Below are 15,182 nucleotides of genomic sequence, written 5' to 3'. Positions count from 1 at the left end.
AACCTAAAGCAGCCTGTTTTTCTGGTTCTGAGGCTTTCTTAAAAGTGTAGAGAATTAAACTATCTGCTTCAAGAGTTCTGCTACTAACCAATGAATAGCTATTTCTCATATACTTAATTTGAATGTCCAAAGACTAAAAATATACATTAAGGCCTGTGCCACTAACCTTCCATACTATAGGCCTTCCCACATCATGTAATAAAGTCCTATAGATGTAACACACACCACTTTTTAGGGCTATACTACATAGTTCTTTATTATAAAAAATCCTACCCAAATGTTTGTATATTAGAGTTGCTCAATTCAAAAGAGTAAATACAAACTCAGTCAAACTCTGGACTTAAAACTATGTAAACTACAGTCGGAGGAAGGGTGGGGGGCTAAGCTGTCTACCTTTGTTCAGTCCTCAAAGGTCAAAACCAAATCAAAACCAGATTTAGAGCACAACCAGACACCAATATGCAAATTCATAGGCCAATTTAGGAATAAATCCATAAATAATCCAAAAATGATCACCTGTAACTTTTCCATTATCATCAACCAACACTAACCTGGTTAAGCCATAGAACAGCCTAGGGATTACATACAATCTCACTCCAAGACCAATATATGGATCCTAGGGAGAAAGCACGGCAATACTGGCTCTTCTGGCTCCCGGCTCCCCGCAAAGCAGAACTACCAAAAGAAGGAATGCCTGTCTGTATGGTATGTGTGATATGTCCACTCAACACTGCCTGGGAGATACAAGCTGAGTAGCATTCTATGCTAGACGGTTCCCCCATTCCAAGTTTAAAGCTCTTAAGCAACAGGAGGCAATAAGAGTGTATTTTATTAAGAAAGGGTGTAACCAACTATAACTTGTATCAGCAAGCTAATAAAAGTATTCACCTAAGCACATTTGTGCAGAGGAGGGTAAAGATTGGGTTTTGACATGCACTAAGAAATGTCCTTGGTAGTTAGTGGGTGTTTTATTTTTGTGCCTTCAGAGCCAGGTAAATATGATGTTCAAACACCAAGGAGCTGAGCTTCGAAGTCTGAGCAAGTACCAGTCAGTATTGCTCAGTTTCTCCCATCAAATTTATCTGTACCTATGATTGTAAAAAGAGCTCACCACTAAAAAATGATCAACTGGTTTGTCTCTGAGAATAACATTCTTTTTAGACTAACAACGTGAGTGAAACAGACACCGAACGTGTTATACATTGGACCCAACAGCAGTATGCAGATGCATGTGCATTAACCCCTTTATTCAGCTTCCAAAAGCCACTGCCTCTTTGTCACAACTGCTGTATTAAAAGCCAGTCATTCACATTTCACACTGTCCTTTCTACATATGAAAAGATCTTTTTTAAAGGAGAACCTTTTAAAATTGCTTATAATAGATGATGGGAAGATAGACATCACGAAGTTCACCTGAAACATTTTCAAAGGGATTGGCTACTGAAAACAAGTTAGCGAAATACACTTCTTTTAAAACTATGTAAACTTTTTGGTTATTGATGGAAGCCAAAAATCTGAACCTACTATGGGGGCAATTTTCTTATGCAGCTTATTCAGAAAAATAAGTTCTATAATTGTTCCCACACCTATGATCCAGCTACAACTAACAGCCCTACCTACATAAGCATGTTATGACACACTAGTCCTTCTGTTCTTTCCTTTCTATTCTTTTTGTCTTTTGTTCTGAAACCTTTCCACTAATGAAAATGAGTTACAGCCCAGGCTGGAATCTCATATAGATATATATATATAGATATAGATCTATAAATCTATCTCCTATATCTATATATACACACCTTTTTAAAGAGGTACCTTGGTTCTTGAAGACAGTTATTTTTTGATTCAAGAGATAAATAAAATGAATTTATTTTCATTGAAAAATAAGCACAGCAGTGAATTTAATGATACCAATCTAACTCCTTTGATACAAAATGAGAGTTGAAAGCAGCTTGAAGGGGAATGCCTATTGAAATCAGCGCATGTGAATCTGCACAGCTTTGTAACCGAACGTCTAGCACCATTGAGGTAAGAAGCATGCCAGCTGGGACGGCATTGTGCACCACAAAGTGTGGGTTGTAAGCCTAAGTCCTGAGCACAAACCCTGGTTTCCAAGTTGGCAGGTGCTGAAAACACAGCAAATGTCACGCTTGCAACTCACTGGATGGAAGAGCTCTGAGTAAAGTAAGCTAAAAAGAACAGAGCAACAGTTAAAACTTATTTCAATTTGATATTATTTTTTCTTTGCAAAGTTAATAGTAGCTATTAGTATTATGTGCTAAAAGAAAACTCAAGCATGAAAAAAGAGACACTGAAAAGTTTATGCATGGGAAATAAGCAAAAATAAATATAACAAAGTAAATCTATATTCAAAGTTACTGACATATGTAAAACTTCCCAAACCTATTTTTACTATTTTAATACTAAGATTCAAAAGCAGAATCAATTCCTGGCCTTTCCCTGATCTATTTATGATCTTAGCTGATCTAACTAGTATCTAACTAGTATCACTATAGCATGGTTAGTCACCTATAATCTAGTTTGCCTCAGTTACTCCACCAAAAACACAGCTAAAAACAAGTTACAGCATTTTCATACTGCTATACATTGAATTTAATATAGAAAATATTTCAACAGCACACTCAGACTAAATGTTTAGGTTATCATCTTCAAATGATTTTTTTTCTCATATATTCTTTTTTTTTTTGGCTGCGTTGGGTCTTTGTTGCTGCGTGCAGGCTTTCTCTAGTTGCGGCGAGCGGGAGCTACTCTTCATTGCAGTGCATAGGCTTCTTATCGTGGTGGCTTCTCTTGTTGCGGAGCACGGGCTCTAGGCGCGTGGGCTTCAGTAGTTGTGGCACGTGGGCTCAGTAGTTGTGGCTCGCGGGCTCTAGAACACAGGCTCAGTAGTTGTGGTGCCCGGGCTTAGTTGCTCCGCAGTATGTGGGATCTTCCCGGACCAGGGATCAAACCCGTGTCCCCTGCACTGGCAGGCGGATTCTTAACGACTGCGCCACCAGGGAAGTCCCTTCTCATATATTCTTTAGTGGAATTCAGATTTAGTATTTGAGATATTAACCCCAAAATTTAACTTAATTTTTCTATCAACTACCTGCCATATAAGTCACTGCCTCAAGAAAAATCTATTTTTAACTCATCCCTAGTGATACGCTCAAAGCTACCGCTATCCTGCCTATTACCCAGAAAAATGAAAATGAGTGAATTTCATTTTCAGTAGGTAAGAGGAAACTGAAAGATACAGCTTGTGATTTCATAGAGTTTAAATACCCAATCTGAAGACTGAATCCTTTGGATTTAAAATATCAAGAAAAAAAATTAGTCCCTGGCTCCAATGGTAGAATATCCCTGGGAGCAGTATGAAAAGCACATTTGCCCCACATACTACATTAGCCTGTGAATTTCTTCACTCTTCTCGTCACTTTGTCAATCTTCTATATTAACCGAAAGCAAAGATATTTTGTTTTATCATACCCATTACTGTTTTTAAGAAGGACCAGCCTTGCCTATTTTGTCCTAGCATAACCTGCAGCTGACCTGAAACAGAAAAGAATTGATATGAATGAGAAGCTGGCATGCTATTTTAAATATCACTTTACATCTTTTAATTTTCACCTAGAAACAAAACAAGAAACACCTTGATCAAAACCAAGTTATTCAGGGACTTTCCTGGTGGTCCAGTGGTTAAGAATCCGCCTTCCAATGCAGGGGACGTGGGTTCGAATCCTGGTCGGGGAACTAAGACCCCATATGCCATGGGGCTGCGGGGCAACTAAGCCTGTGCGCCGCAAGTAGACAGCCCGTGCACTGCAACTCCTGAGCCCGCACGCTCTGGAGCCCACACGCCACAACTACAGAGAAGCCCGCGCACCAAAACGAAAGATCCCGCTTGCCTCAGTGAAGATCCCATGTGCTGCAACTAAGACCTGACACACCCAAATAAATAAATTTTTTAAAAAAACAAGTTATTCACCCCTTGTAATGTTAAACTAGCTAATTAAAGGTAGCGAAGCTTTGGGCTTCCCTGGTGGCGCAGTGGTTAAGAATCCACCTGCCAATGCAGGGGACACGGGTTTGATCCCTGGTCTGCGAAGATCCCACATGCCGCGAAGAAACCAAGCCTCTGCGCCACAACTACTGAGCCTGAGCTCTAGAGCCCATGAGCCACAACTACTGAGCTCACGTGCCACAACTACTGAAGCCTGCGCGCCTAGAGCCCGTGCTCTGCAACGAGAGAAGCCACTGCAATGAGGAGCCTGCGCACCGCAATGAAGAGTAGCCCCCACTCACTGCAACTAGAGAAAGCCTGTGCACAGCAACAAAGACCCAATGCAGCCAAAAATAAATAAATAAATTTATTAAAAATATAATAATAAAGTAGCGAAGCTTTGATTATGTTCTATCCTTATGACGTACATCATATCGTATTGACCTCATCTCTGTAGAACTTTTTTTAAATGGTTCAAAGATTTAAACTCTTTGAGGTTAACTAGAGAAAGTGACACTGCTCTGGCCAGCATTTCTATAGTAATAGTAAGCACTCTAAGCATTGAGATATTCATTTAACCACCAATAAAAAGGTTAAATAAATAAACAAATCTGAAAACCTAGTGTCTTCTACACTAGCATAAACAACTGATTCACTGTACTTTACATACTATACTGTCAGTTCCAACATAAACCAAGGTCAAATCAGATAAACTACTTAAAGTATTGCCCAACATCAAACTTTAAAATGCCACTGTGAATGGTACTGTCAACTCAACTTACAGCAAGGAAAACAAACGTGACTCACTGATCAAAGAAATCAAATCTAGATGATGCAAGGTGGAAATCAATGATAAAATCTTAGCCTGCAGCTTCCTAAATGCATAGTAAAAAACCCAAACCCAACTCAACAACTCAGTGAACCTGAGGCATGGTCATTTGGGGGATCTGTTCTCAGGTCCCTTGTTAGTTGTCACTGGAAACAATGCCTTGGTGTTCAGACCTAAGAAGGAAGGTGCACCCTATCCTTGACCATTTGTTTTCAATTCAAATGCATCCACATTAACATTTTCCCCATCATACCTACATTTATTACTAAATAACTACCTCTAAAACAGATAATGATCTTAAACCTGAAGGGTATTCTTAGAGTCTGCTGAAACACATCATAAAGGACATTTCGTGAAAATCCAGAATTAGGATATCTAGCCTTCATTCCTTAACTAAATAAAAAGGTGCTTTCAGCATCAGCCCTATCTAGAGACTAAAGAAACAGCAGCTATACAGTATGATTTCTTAAGACATTCTGAAAGGCCCACCTATTCTAAACCTTCCCTCTTACTTATCTACCACTCATTTGCCTCTCTTCACTCATCTAATCACTCCTGAAATACAAATGCCTTACAATGGGACTGAATACATTAACTCAGTGGCACTGAGGGTTAAAATCCTGAACAATTCAATATATTGGCTCTGATGGGAAGGTTTCCTTGGAGAAAAGAATATTTATTTGGCACTGGTGTGCGCTAAGAATTATGCTAAGATGATTTACATTTATTTTTCTCATTTAATATTCACAACCCTATTCTGTAGAGTCTACACAACTGCTTCTCTCTCCACTATATCAAACTGCTTCAAAGAAATGTACTAAAGGGAAACCAACTTGAAATAAGTATCTACTATACATTAGGCACTTTGCCAGCGCATTTAAAATATTGATACTTCATTTTCATTGAGGGGGTAAGCAATTTTAGGACAGACTGACAGTAGCCCAAAGAGGTAGAAGGCATAAGAAGGAAAGACCCAGGTACTACACTCTGTATAGCATGAGAAGGTAGAAATCTCAAAGCCATGGGCCTTTCAAGTGGTAAATAAGGTCATCTGTGAGTGCGTAGTGGTAGTGTGTGTGTCTGGGGTAGGGAAGAATCAAATTAGGGAGATTATTCAGGTTATCATAATTTTATATAAAATTAAGGTGGGACTAAAAAATTAGATGTAAATTTCTGAGTTTCTCAGATAAAACAACTCTGTGGTCAAATGGATACAAACTGAATTATCAAACATATATCAGAGGCAATCAATACTCAAACCTAAAGTTTACCAATGAATGCACAAAGACATTTTTAGACTGAAAAACAATCATGTGATTGCTTCAAATGTTTTATTATGTGTACACATATTTTTTCATATACATGAATAGATAGTTTGGTTTAAAAAAATCAGAAAGTGACCTAACAATTGATATTTAACTAATGGAGTATTTAAACGCCCCATGTATAGTGGAAATCTATTTTGTGAGCTTTCTCTAAACCTCAGATCAATTTCAGCTGTTATTATGGACTGAATGTGCCCCCTAGAAATTTATGTTGAAGCCCTAGCACCCAAAGAAATAGTATTTAGAGATAGGGCCTTTGGGAAGTAATTAGGGTTAGATGAAGTCATGAGGGTGGGGTCCTCATGATGGGATTAGTGCCCTAATTAGAGACACGAGGGAGTTTGCTCACTCTGTCTCCACAAGCACGCACAAAGAGAACATGTGAACATATAGGGAGATGGCATCCATCTGCCTACAAGCCAAGAGAAGAGACCTCAGAATGAAACCTACCTCATCAGCACCTTGAACTTGGAATTCCCAGTCTTCAGACAATGAAAAATAAATTTCTGTTTGAGCCACCGAGCCAATGGCAGCCCAAGCTGACTAACACGGGGGTAGAAAAGAACTTTAAATATCACCTACTGAACACCCTTGTTTCACAGAGAGAAAAACTGAAGCCCAGAAAAGGAAAGTGACTTGCCTAGGTTCCAATCATTTTTTTCTCCAAAAGTTAATATTTAAAAAAAATCACTTCTCTCTGATATTTATTCTATTAACATTTTAAAGATAAATTATCTGGTACTATAAAATGAACCAAAATAAATTTCAAGTTCAGAAAATAATCTGATACTGCACTTGTTGCAAATTAAGTCATTATTCAACTGGACTTAACAAAATGATCTCTCAATTCTGGCTATGTAATGTCTTTATCATATAAAGATTCCACGAGGAAATCTTAGTTCACTAAAATGAACAAACTTTTGGAAAGGTGAGGCTTATTTCATAGTGAGGTTCAGTATATGGAATATATTATGGAAGTATATTCCAGAGGGAATAAACAGCTCTGACTTGCTTATGACTGATTCTCAAAAATCAACAAATATTATTCTCATTCAAGACATAGCATAAAAGCAGTTTCACTGAATCACAAAGGTTCTATTTATAAACCACACAACATGTAGTTTTCACTCACAATTTCAGGCCTTTCTTCCAAAACTTGCAAACAGCTCTTTAATTCAGCCCAGTATGTTTTATTAAATACCATATTATGATTTTCCCCATTCAGACTCCAACTAGACTTCTTGTTAAGGACATGGAAGGAAAACCTAATTAGTGCTGCTCCAGTGCATCTAAATTTATTTCACCACGAAAATCAACAGAGTAGGGGCTAGATGCTGTCACAGAAAGGCAGACGGATATGGAATGTAAACTGCTCTTTCCTCTACTCTTCCCCTCTCCCACCCCACCCCTCCAAGTTCCATGGCTGGAAATCATCCTAACATTTTTTTAGCCAGGATGTACTAAAATTAGATGGGAACAAAGGACTGACATTTTCATATTAGAGGAGGGGTTAGGAGAAAAATGCGAACTGGCAGCACCCACTCTCTTCTGCATTTAGCCTCTTCATCCTGACTACTCCCTCATCTTTGAAGCAGCAAGGAAGGCAATAGCAAGGGAACTACAACTATTCCAATAGCACTTCTATTCTGCTGTGATCACATAATGATAAACTGCTTCATCTGTAACTATGTTAATGAAGAGTGATAAGTACACTTCATGGTCCCCTTATTCAGAGTATTTCATTATTTCTTTCTAAGCTCCTCAGATAAAATCCAGAACATGCTAATTGCTGGCTCATGTGTAAATTTTTAGGTATTTGGGAAAACAAGTATGTTAGATTCGCTTTTCTTATAAAGCTTCTGGATAGCATGCACAATAAAGCTCACTCACTAACACACCATTTCCTGATGCAGTAATAACAATACACATTTAAAAATATAATATAGAAGAATTTATCATTTCTTCATGAAGGGTCACTTAAAAATGAAAAAAGTAGATGTTTTTTTATATCTTCCTCCAATAAACTAGGCGAGTAATTTGCAAATACTTTAAGGCACAATTATCTCTTGGTTGTAAGTCTTTCTTACAATGGTATCAGCATGACAAAAGTGCATTCTGCCAGCCTCTACATCCCAGTTTTTGAAGTTCTGCTCCATAAAAGCAGGATACTGATACATTCATGTCTTGAGAATTATTCCTATCTTTTTAATTTGGTTTCCCTGGGCCTAAACCACAGGTCCGTACAGTGACAGCTCAAAATGCTGAGCTGTTAGAGAAGCCCTTTTAATGATTAGTCTAATGCACTGTGTTGTAAAGATTTTTAAAACTCAGTAAGTACCGACTCAAGCTCTCTTTTTTCTTCTGGTTACTGGAGCCCATCTTGACATCTAAGCTGGAAATGAATGATCTTTCAACAACACTCCAGGGATTTTGCTAAGGTCATATTCAATCATTCATTAGGCTTCTTACCCCTTGCTTTTCAGAGTTCCATTGTAGAGCTGGTTTTATTCAGCATTTATGTAGCCCGTGGGCTTGGGTATTTGTCTGCTTAATGTTGAGTTTCATTTCTATGCCACTAACATAGGAATCCATCAATTGACCAAAGAATTTCAAACTATTCTTTTACTTTTCTAACAAATTGCATGGTATGTATGAAGAATAAATTAGCATTAATTTTCTTACATTAACTGTTAATAAAACATGCTCATGTGCTCCCCCTTCTTTAAGGACATCTCTGTTTTCTGCCTAGCTAAGAGAAATGACAGGGTTTCCTAATTTTTTCCCCACTATGCAATTGTCCTTCAACCTACCACGCTCCTCATCTCCCACAGTCAAACTCTAGGTCATAGGCAGCCTCCTTCCAGTGAAGTGTACTAGACAAGACTCCTTTCAGACCCCATCAACACCCGCCCCCCTGACACACACAAACACAATGAACTAAAGAGGTTACTACAGCGAACACAAGACATTTGGTCTCTTGCTCTCAAAGCAGAAGGCTGTCTCTGGAGCACATACATTCTAGCTCACAGTGTAAAAAATAGGAAATCAAACCCAGGTCTCCCCACAGTGGCAGAATGCTCATCTGGAAAGCAACTAATTTTTCACATTTACATATATTTTCATTATAGGCTGCCAGACGCACACACACACACACACACAAATATATAAAATAAAATTATTTAAGACAACATAAATCAAAGTCTATTCACATAGGCAGGGATACTCTATTTCTTTGCATATCAATTTAAGAAAAATTATTTCAAAGCCATATAAAACTTAATAACTCATATAGGTACTTTAAGGTTTCTATTATACTCTGGATGAATGTGAATGAAGGTCAACATATAGTAATGCATTACAGTATCATGGAAATTTAAAAATAAATAATAAGTGAGTTGAAACACATTATTCATACCAAAAATAAAAATCTTTCATATATGTTTACCTCCCTTCCTCCCCCAAAATAGCCAGAAAATTGCACACATAATCACAGATGAAGAAAGGCAAACTCGTTGCTACTACAAAGGGAAAAAAATCATTCAAGGACAGTTTGTACTTACTGTAAAATGGCTTTAGTCAAGCTGCCAAGAGTAGTGTCAGGTTTGATTCTCAAATACATAAATGCCAGTCCCAAAAAGCAACTCGAACTTGTGCACCTGGCTTGAAACAAAATGTTCCGAAAACTTTCTATTTGTTAATTGGTGTAACGCACCCACTCAGGCCTCCAATCCCTTTGGACTTGCACACACACTTCCTATACACACAGAAGTGGCCTGTTATGCAGCAATAACATCATCATGAAAAGCAACAATTCTGTGCAGGCTCCACAGAGAAGTCTCGTTTGCATTTCAAACAAGTTTCCTCAAAATAAGGGTGTCTTTTGATGTAATAAAATTACAATTCCAACTTCTTATCCAAATAAAACAGCATTCACTACATAACTTACTGCTCCCTTTTATAATTGCATAATTTCTTTCACAGTTACCCACATATTCATATGACCTAACAAAACTAAGTTTAATAATAATGTATTTATGACTTGTTTCAGTAACTTGGGGACATTAACTGGCCTGGGTTTTAAAGTGTGATATTACTTGAAAATACTAATAATTTATTGTTAGCATTTTTGGACCTTCCATTTGTCCTGATTTCAATCTCTGAGAGGCTGATTTCCAGCAGGATTAAACTGATAAGAAGAGATGACAACTCCCTGTTCCTAACCGTATCAACAGCTCCATGATTCCCCCCCAAACGTCCTACATTTTTGCAAGTGGAACACACATACCCCCCACAATAGTGACTCACGGAGCTTTTCAACAAAGGCCCCCTCCAACCTCTCAGTGAATCCAACCCAATGTCTCAATCTGGTTGCACAGAAGGCCTATTTTGTTCCATCGATGCTTTAAAATAGCATATACGTAACAACTCAGAATTCTAAAAAAGTACTTATATACTATTACATATTTAAAATCAAGAAATATTAATGTGAAAAACAACAAAGACAAAATCTCAATAAATTATAAAACACTGATTCTATGGTTTAAGATCCCATGTCTAGTTTATAAAATCAACACAATTTTACACGTTTAAATCACAGATATTTTAAAGTAATTTCTCACTTTTTACATGTTAAAAATTAAAGCTTTTCCAAAAATGTTATTTGTGTTGAAAGTTTATGTAAATGTCTTCAGTTATCTTGTGCAAGGCAGACAGTAATCTTAATGGTTGATTAATGTTGATCTAAATCAAACCACCCTTCTCCTCCCCCTGTCCCCCCACCCCTCCCCGTAACAAAAATGAAAAGAAAAGGTTGTAATGCTAGACTTGCTCAGTACTAGGACAACATTTGCCAAACAAACAAAAATTCTGTTTGTTTTGTAAGCCAACAAGCCCCCAAAGCTGAAAATCATAAAAATTATTATCACTTTTTAAAAACTCATATTGTGACTCCAATATTAAACTATTAGCCCAAATACAAAATGGCACTAAGGATTAATAAAACTTATCTCTTCAAAAACGTTCATAAATAAACTGTTCCTCTTGCTTATTAGCCCCTAACTAGAACACCTTTGTCCCTGTATCCCTGAGGGTGTATATATATAAAACTTACACCACCTCTCACAGAGGAATGACACAGTTCAGTTCTTGATGACGTAAGTCTTTTAAGACAAGTAGGGAAATGGTGAAAAGTAATGAAGGATGACTCACTATTCTCACAGTCCACTGATCAACAGTCACTAACAGGGAGGTGCAGATCTCCTAAAAATAACTGCCCAACTTCTCTAACAGAATTTTCGATGTACGAGTCCTAGTTCCCCAACTGAACTGTAAATGCCATAAAGGCAGAGACTTAGACCTGGGAGGCAAATACGCTAGAGGAAGAGAACAAGTTTTAGAGTCAGACCCAGAGAAGAATCCTGGCTCTATCCTGTACTAGCTATCTGATATGTAGAAACAAGAATAAGTAATACATGCCTCGAGACGATATTGAGGGAATTCAACGACTTAGGAAGATAATACAACTTAACCTAGTGCCAGCATATAACAGTATCTCTTAGTTGCCTTTCCTTCTACTATTTATCCCTCACAGTGTGTAGAAGATCATCAGCCACAAAATACAAGCTCAATAAATATTTCTTGATCAACTGATACATTTATCTGATTTTGTTTAATTATACACATAAGGGCTGGGGGATTTTCTCAGGTATTAAATAATTTTTTTAAAAAACCACTATTCAACTCAAAATATCATACTTACTATGTTTTATAATAGTCTAATAAAACATTAGGAAAGTCGTTTGGCTTATTATTCTGGCCCTGGAATAGCTTGGTCATATCTTCATAAATAGCTATATTCAATTCACCTTTACCAAGGCACAAAAATCAAGAATACATACTATCTGTAAATCCATTTACTGCTTTAAAATTTTTAACTGTTTAGCAGTTACAGGAAATTTTTTTAAATCAGAAAGAAAAATATTTACATCTCAAATACAAAAGAAAAATTTTAATTATTCTTGGTTGATCTCTAAAACCGAACTACTTCCACGCTCATGATTTTTTTTACCAACCCATTTTATGTATTCAACATGTGCATCCTGTGTACTTACTAAACATTTATTTGCACTTGCATTTTCTGTATCAGGTTTACTTTGATGTAGAGCTTCTTTAAAAAAGCTAACTGAATTTGTCCAATGAAAAGTCTCACGTTTTTTGGAAAACCAATGCTGCTACACTGTTTCCAGATCTGCCTCCAAAGCTGAACCTGGGTGTCCGCAGCTCTTCAAAAAGTTCAAATCCTGCCAGACAGAAGCAAAATACTTTTATTAGGGACTGAATCCCACAGTTAAGGGATATTTGTATTAACAATGTACTTGTCAACCTTTTACAAAATTACGTGATTCCAAACTCTAAATTGTGACTAAATTTCACTTTATGATCTTCTATCCTATATACTATAGGTGTATATGTGTATACACCCAAAAACACTTTGAAATGAACAAGTAACAGACAAAATCAAACCGGAAAAAAGAGGCTTTCCATCCATCCTGTTTATCATCCCTGTTTATCATCCCTTCAACTCTGCATCTCCAGTGGCCTCCTTTACCATCTAGTTGTAGGAAGCAGATTACCATGTGTTGAGGTCTTACCATGTATCCGGCACTGTTTTGAGTGCTTTATATGCAGTAAGTCAATTAATCCAAATCAGATATATAAAAGCACTTAATACAGAGAAGATAAGTAACATGGAAATAAAAATGAAAAAGTCCTGGAGACGGAAGGTGGCAATGGTGGCACAACAGTAAGAATGTACTTAATGCCCCAGAACTATAAACTTAAAAATGGCTAAATAGTAAATTTTATGTTATATATATTTTACCACAATAAAAAAAGAGTTTGTAACCAAAGATCAAGACCCAAACTGAACTGAACTTGGGAAGGTAAGGAAGTAGTAAATTTCAAAGCAGCACAGGGTGATTTCTTTTTTTTTTTTTTTAACTTAACATGTATTCAAAAGTCCTGGGTTCAAGTCCCAGCTCTACCACTTACTAGGTGAAAGGTTACTAGATTAAGGTCAATTTACCTTAACCAGAATCCTCAATTTCTATGCAAGGAGGTTACAGGTATCACTGCCCCTATCTAACTTACAGTGATTTTGTGAAGATTAAAGTAAGAATATGTGGTGTTCTCCTAGCCTATAAAACAAAATGGAAATTTAATGTTTTATTATTCTGTTTTCAAAAAATAAGACGAATAAGGGTGGAAGGTTGGTTAACTCTTAGTTAACCATGGTTTTCTCTCAGTGATGCAACTATCAGTTTGGGAGAATTCTTTTTCTTTTGGAGGAGAAGGTGTCTGCATTTTCTAAGTTTCCATGTCTTGAGCTAAAGCTCAAATAACACTTGTAAACAGAAAAAAATGCTTAAATGGATCAACTGGTTTTTTTATACTTTGCTTCATAATTCATATTCTTAATCAAGCTTCACCAAATCTTAACAAATAACTAAATATTAACATACTCATTAAAAACTGATCATAAGAAAACTTTTCCAAAGAAGGCCAGGACTTTTAAATAATACGATACATTTTAATGCTAAAAAATGGAGCCACTGTGATGGGTACACACCCATATTTGTTTTCTGAAATTTTACATATGCTTAAAATATTTCATAATAAAAATTCTCAAGAGAAAATGGAGCTGTCTGGGTGAATTTTCTAGGACTAATCTTTTAACTCCCTGGACTAACCCTACAGAATTTAAGTTTTATATTTCAGTAGATAATACATCAAAATGTTGATGTATTATCAACAATACAAAGTGGTTGTACACCAGAGATAGATAACAAATTTTAATTATTTTAATCTATATACTTATGTGTTGGGGTTACTGATATTTTAAAAATTTTTTCATAATGAATCTGATTACTTTTTCAGTAAGATAGGTTTGTGGGTTTTTTTTTAATTCACTAGTTGTAAGAAAGTCAAGTTCCTTGGACATCAAATTAGAATATCCTAGTGTCTGCCAAATGATTAAGTAATCCTCACCAAAACAAACGGCAACACAAAATATTTATATAAATAAGGCTACAAAAGAAAAATTCATTTCAATAGATTTATGAACATTTACATTTCAAATTAGGAAAGAAGCAAAGAACCTTAAAAAAATTAGTGAAGCAATCTTTATTCTATGCAAAAGGGACCATGGAAGTCAATCTTAAAAGCTAGTGACAAGGCCCTTGGCAGTGATACATGGCAGTGTGTTCTGTTAGTGTCCTGTATCTATCTAACTCCAAAAACCATTTTCTAAGAGAAGCATGCCTAGAAAAATATCTTCAATTGTATATAATTATTTCTTTAACATTTCCTGTTGTAACATTTCACTTATTTAAATTCTGCATTAAGCTCTAAAACTGAACAGAAGTTAAAGAATTTATTCAGTAGTTCTCAGACACAGACACATTTTTAATCACTCTTTACAAGGCTAAAGTCTGTTCCTCATTATGAAAGACAGACAAATATGTTTTTGTCTGGTGGTTCCAGGGATAAAAGAGAACACCTGTATTTAAAAACCAGGAAAGGAACTTGCCCTACACAGTGTAACTTTGAGCATTTATTAAAACTGTCAAGCTTCAAGAAGAAAGACTATTGATACGGGGCCTCAATAGTTCTAAAGGAAACAAATTTAACATAGAAGATAATAAAATTAATGACATGAAATAAAAGACAATAAATCACATAATTCTTGTTTTCCAGAGGCAACAGTAATGAAGCTCACATTTCAAGCCTCAAACACTTCAAGTTTTACATTATATAAGCTGCCAAAGCCATCGAATGCACACAAAAGGACATGTGTTAAGTGTTCTCCCTCCTACTGCCTATTCCCTTACTACCAAAAAGAAAACAAACTCTGAGATAAAGCGCTTGCAATACGGTTATAAATTCATTTCCCATTAGCTTGTGACAACTGAGGTTCAAAATTTAACCACAAACTTAGTACCATATCACTTATTAATACTCCATCCTG

The 15,182-nt window shown here is 36.4% G+C and overlaps 1 protein-coding gene across 4 annotated transcripts in view; it reads right to left on the bottom strand.

Annotated features, from left to right (window-relative positions):
• Positions 1-15,182, bottom strand: part of EEF1AKMT2 (EEF1A lysine methyltransferase 2) — a 73,166-nt gene that overhangs the window by 37,213 nt on the left and 20,771 nt on the right. For 2 of the 4 annotated variants that reach the window (XM_070043843.1, XM_060286001.2), the window contains exon 6: positions 10,950-12,456. In XM_070043843.1, coding sequence (XP_069899944.1) covers positions 12,362-12,456 — 95 coding nt within the window. In that variant the 3' untranslated portion in view covers positions 10,950-12,361. Of the gene's footprint in view, positions 1-1,873; positions 2,187-10,949; positions 12,457-15,182 lie in introns of those variants that run through there. The other 2 variants (XM_030832009.3, XR_009559258.2) reach the window with 2 other exon arrangements.

Source organism: Globicephala melas, chromosome 16 (genome assembly GCF_963455315.2).
Source record: "Globicephala melas chromosome 16, mGloMel1.2, whole genome shotgun sequence".
In the NCBI taxonomy this organism is placed as follows: Eukaryota; Metazoa; Chordata; class Mammalia; order Artiodactyla; family Delphinidae; genus Globicephala; species Globicephala melas.
The sequence above is the reverse complement of the archived record's forward strand: the minus strand, read 5'-3'. Positions and strand labels throughout refer to the sequence as shown.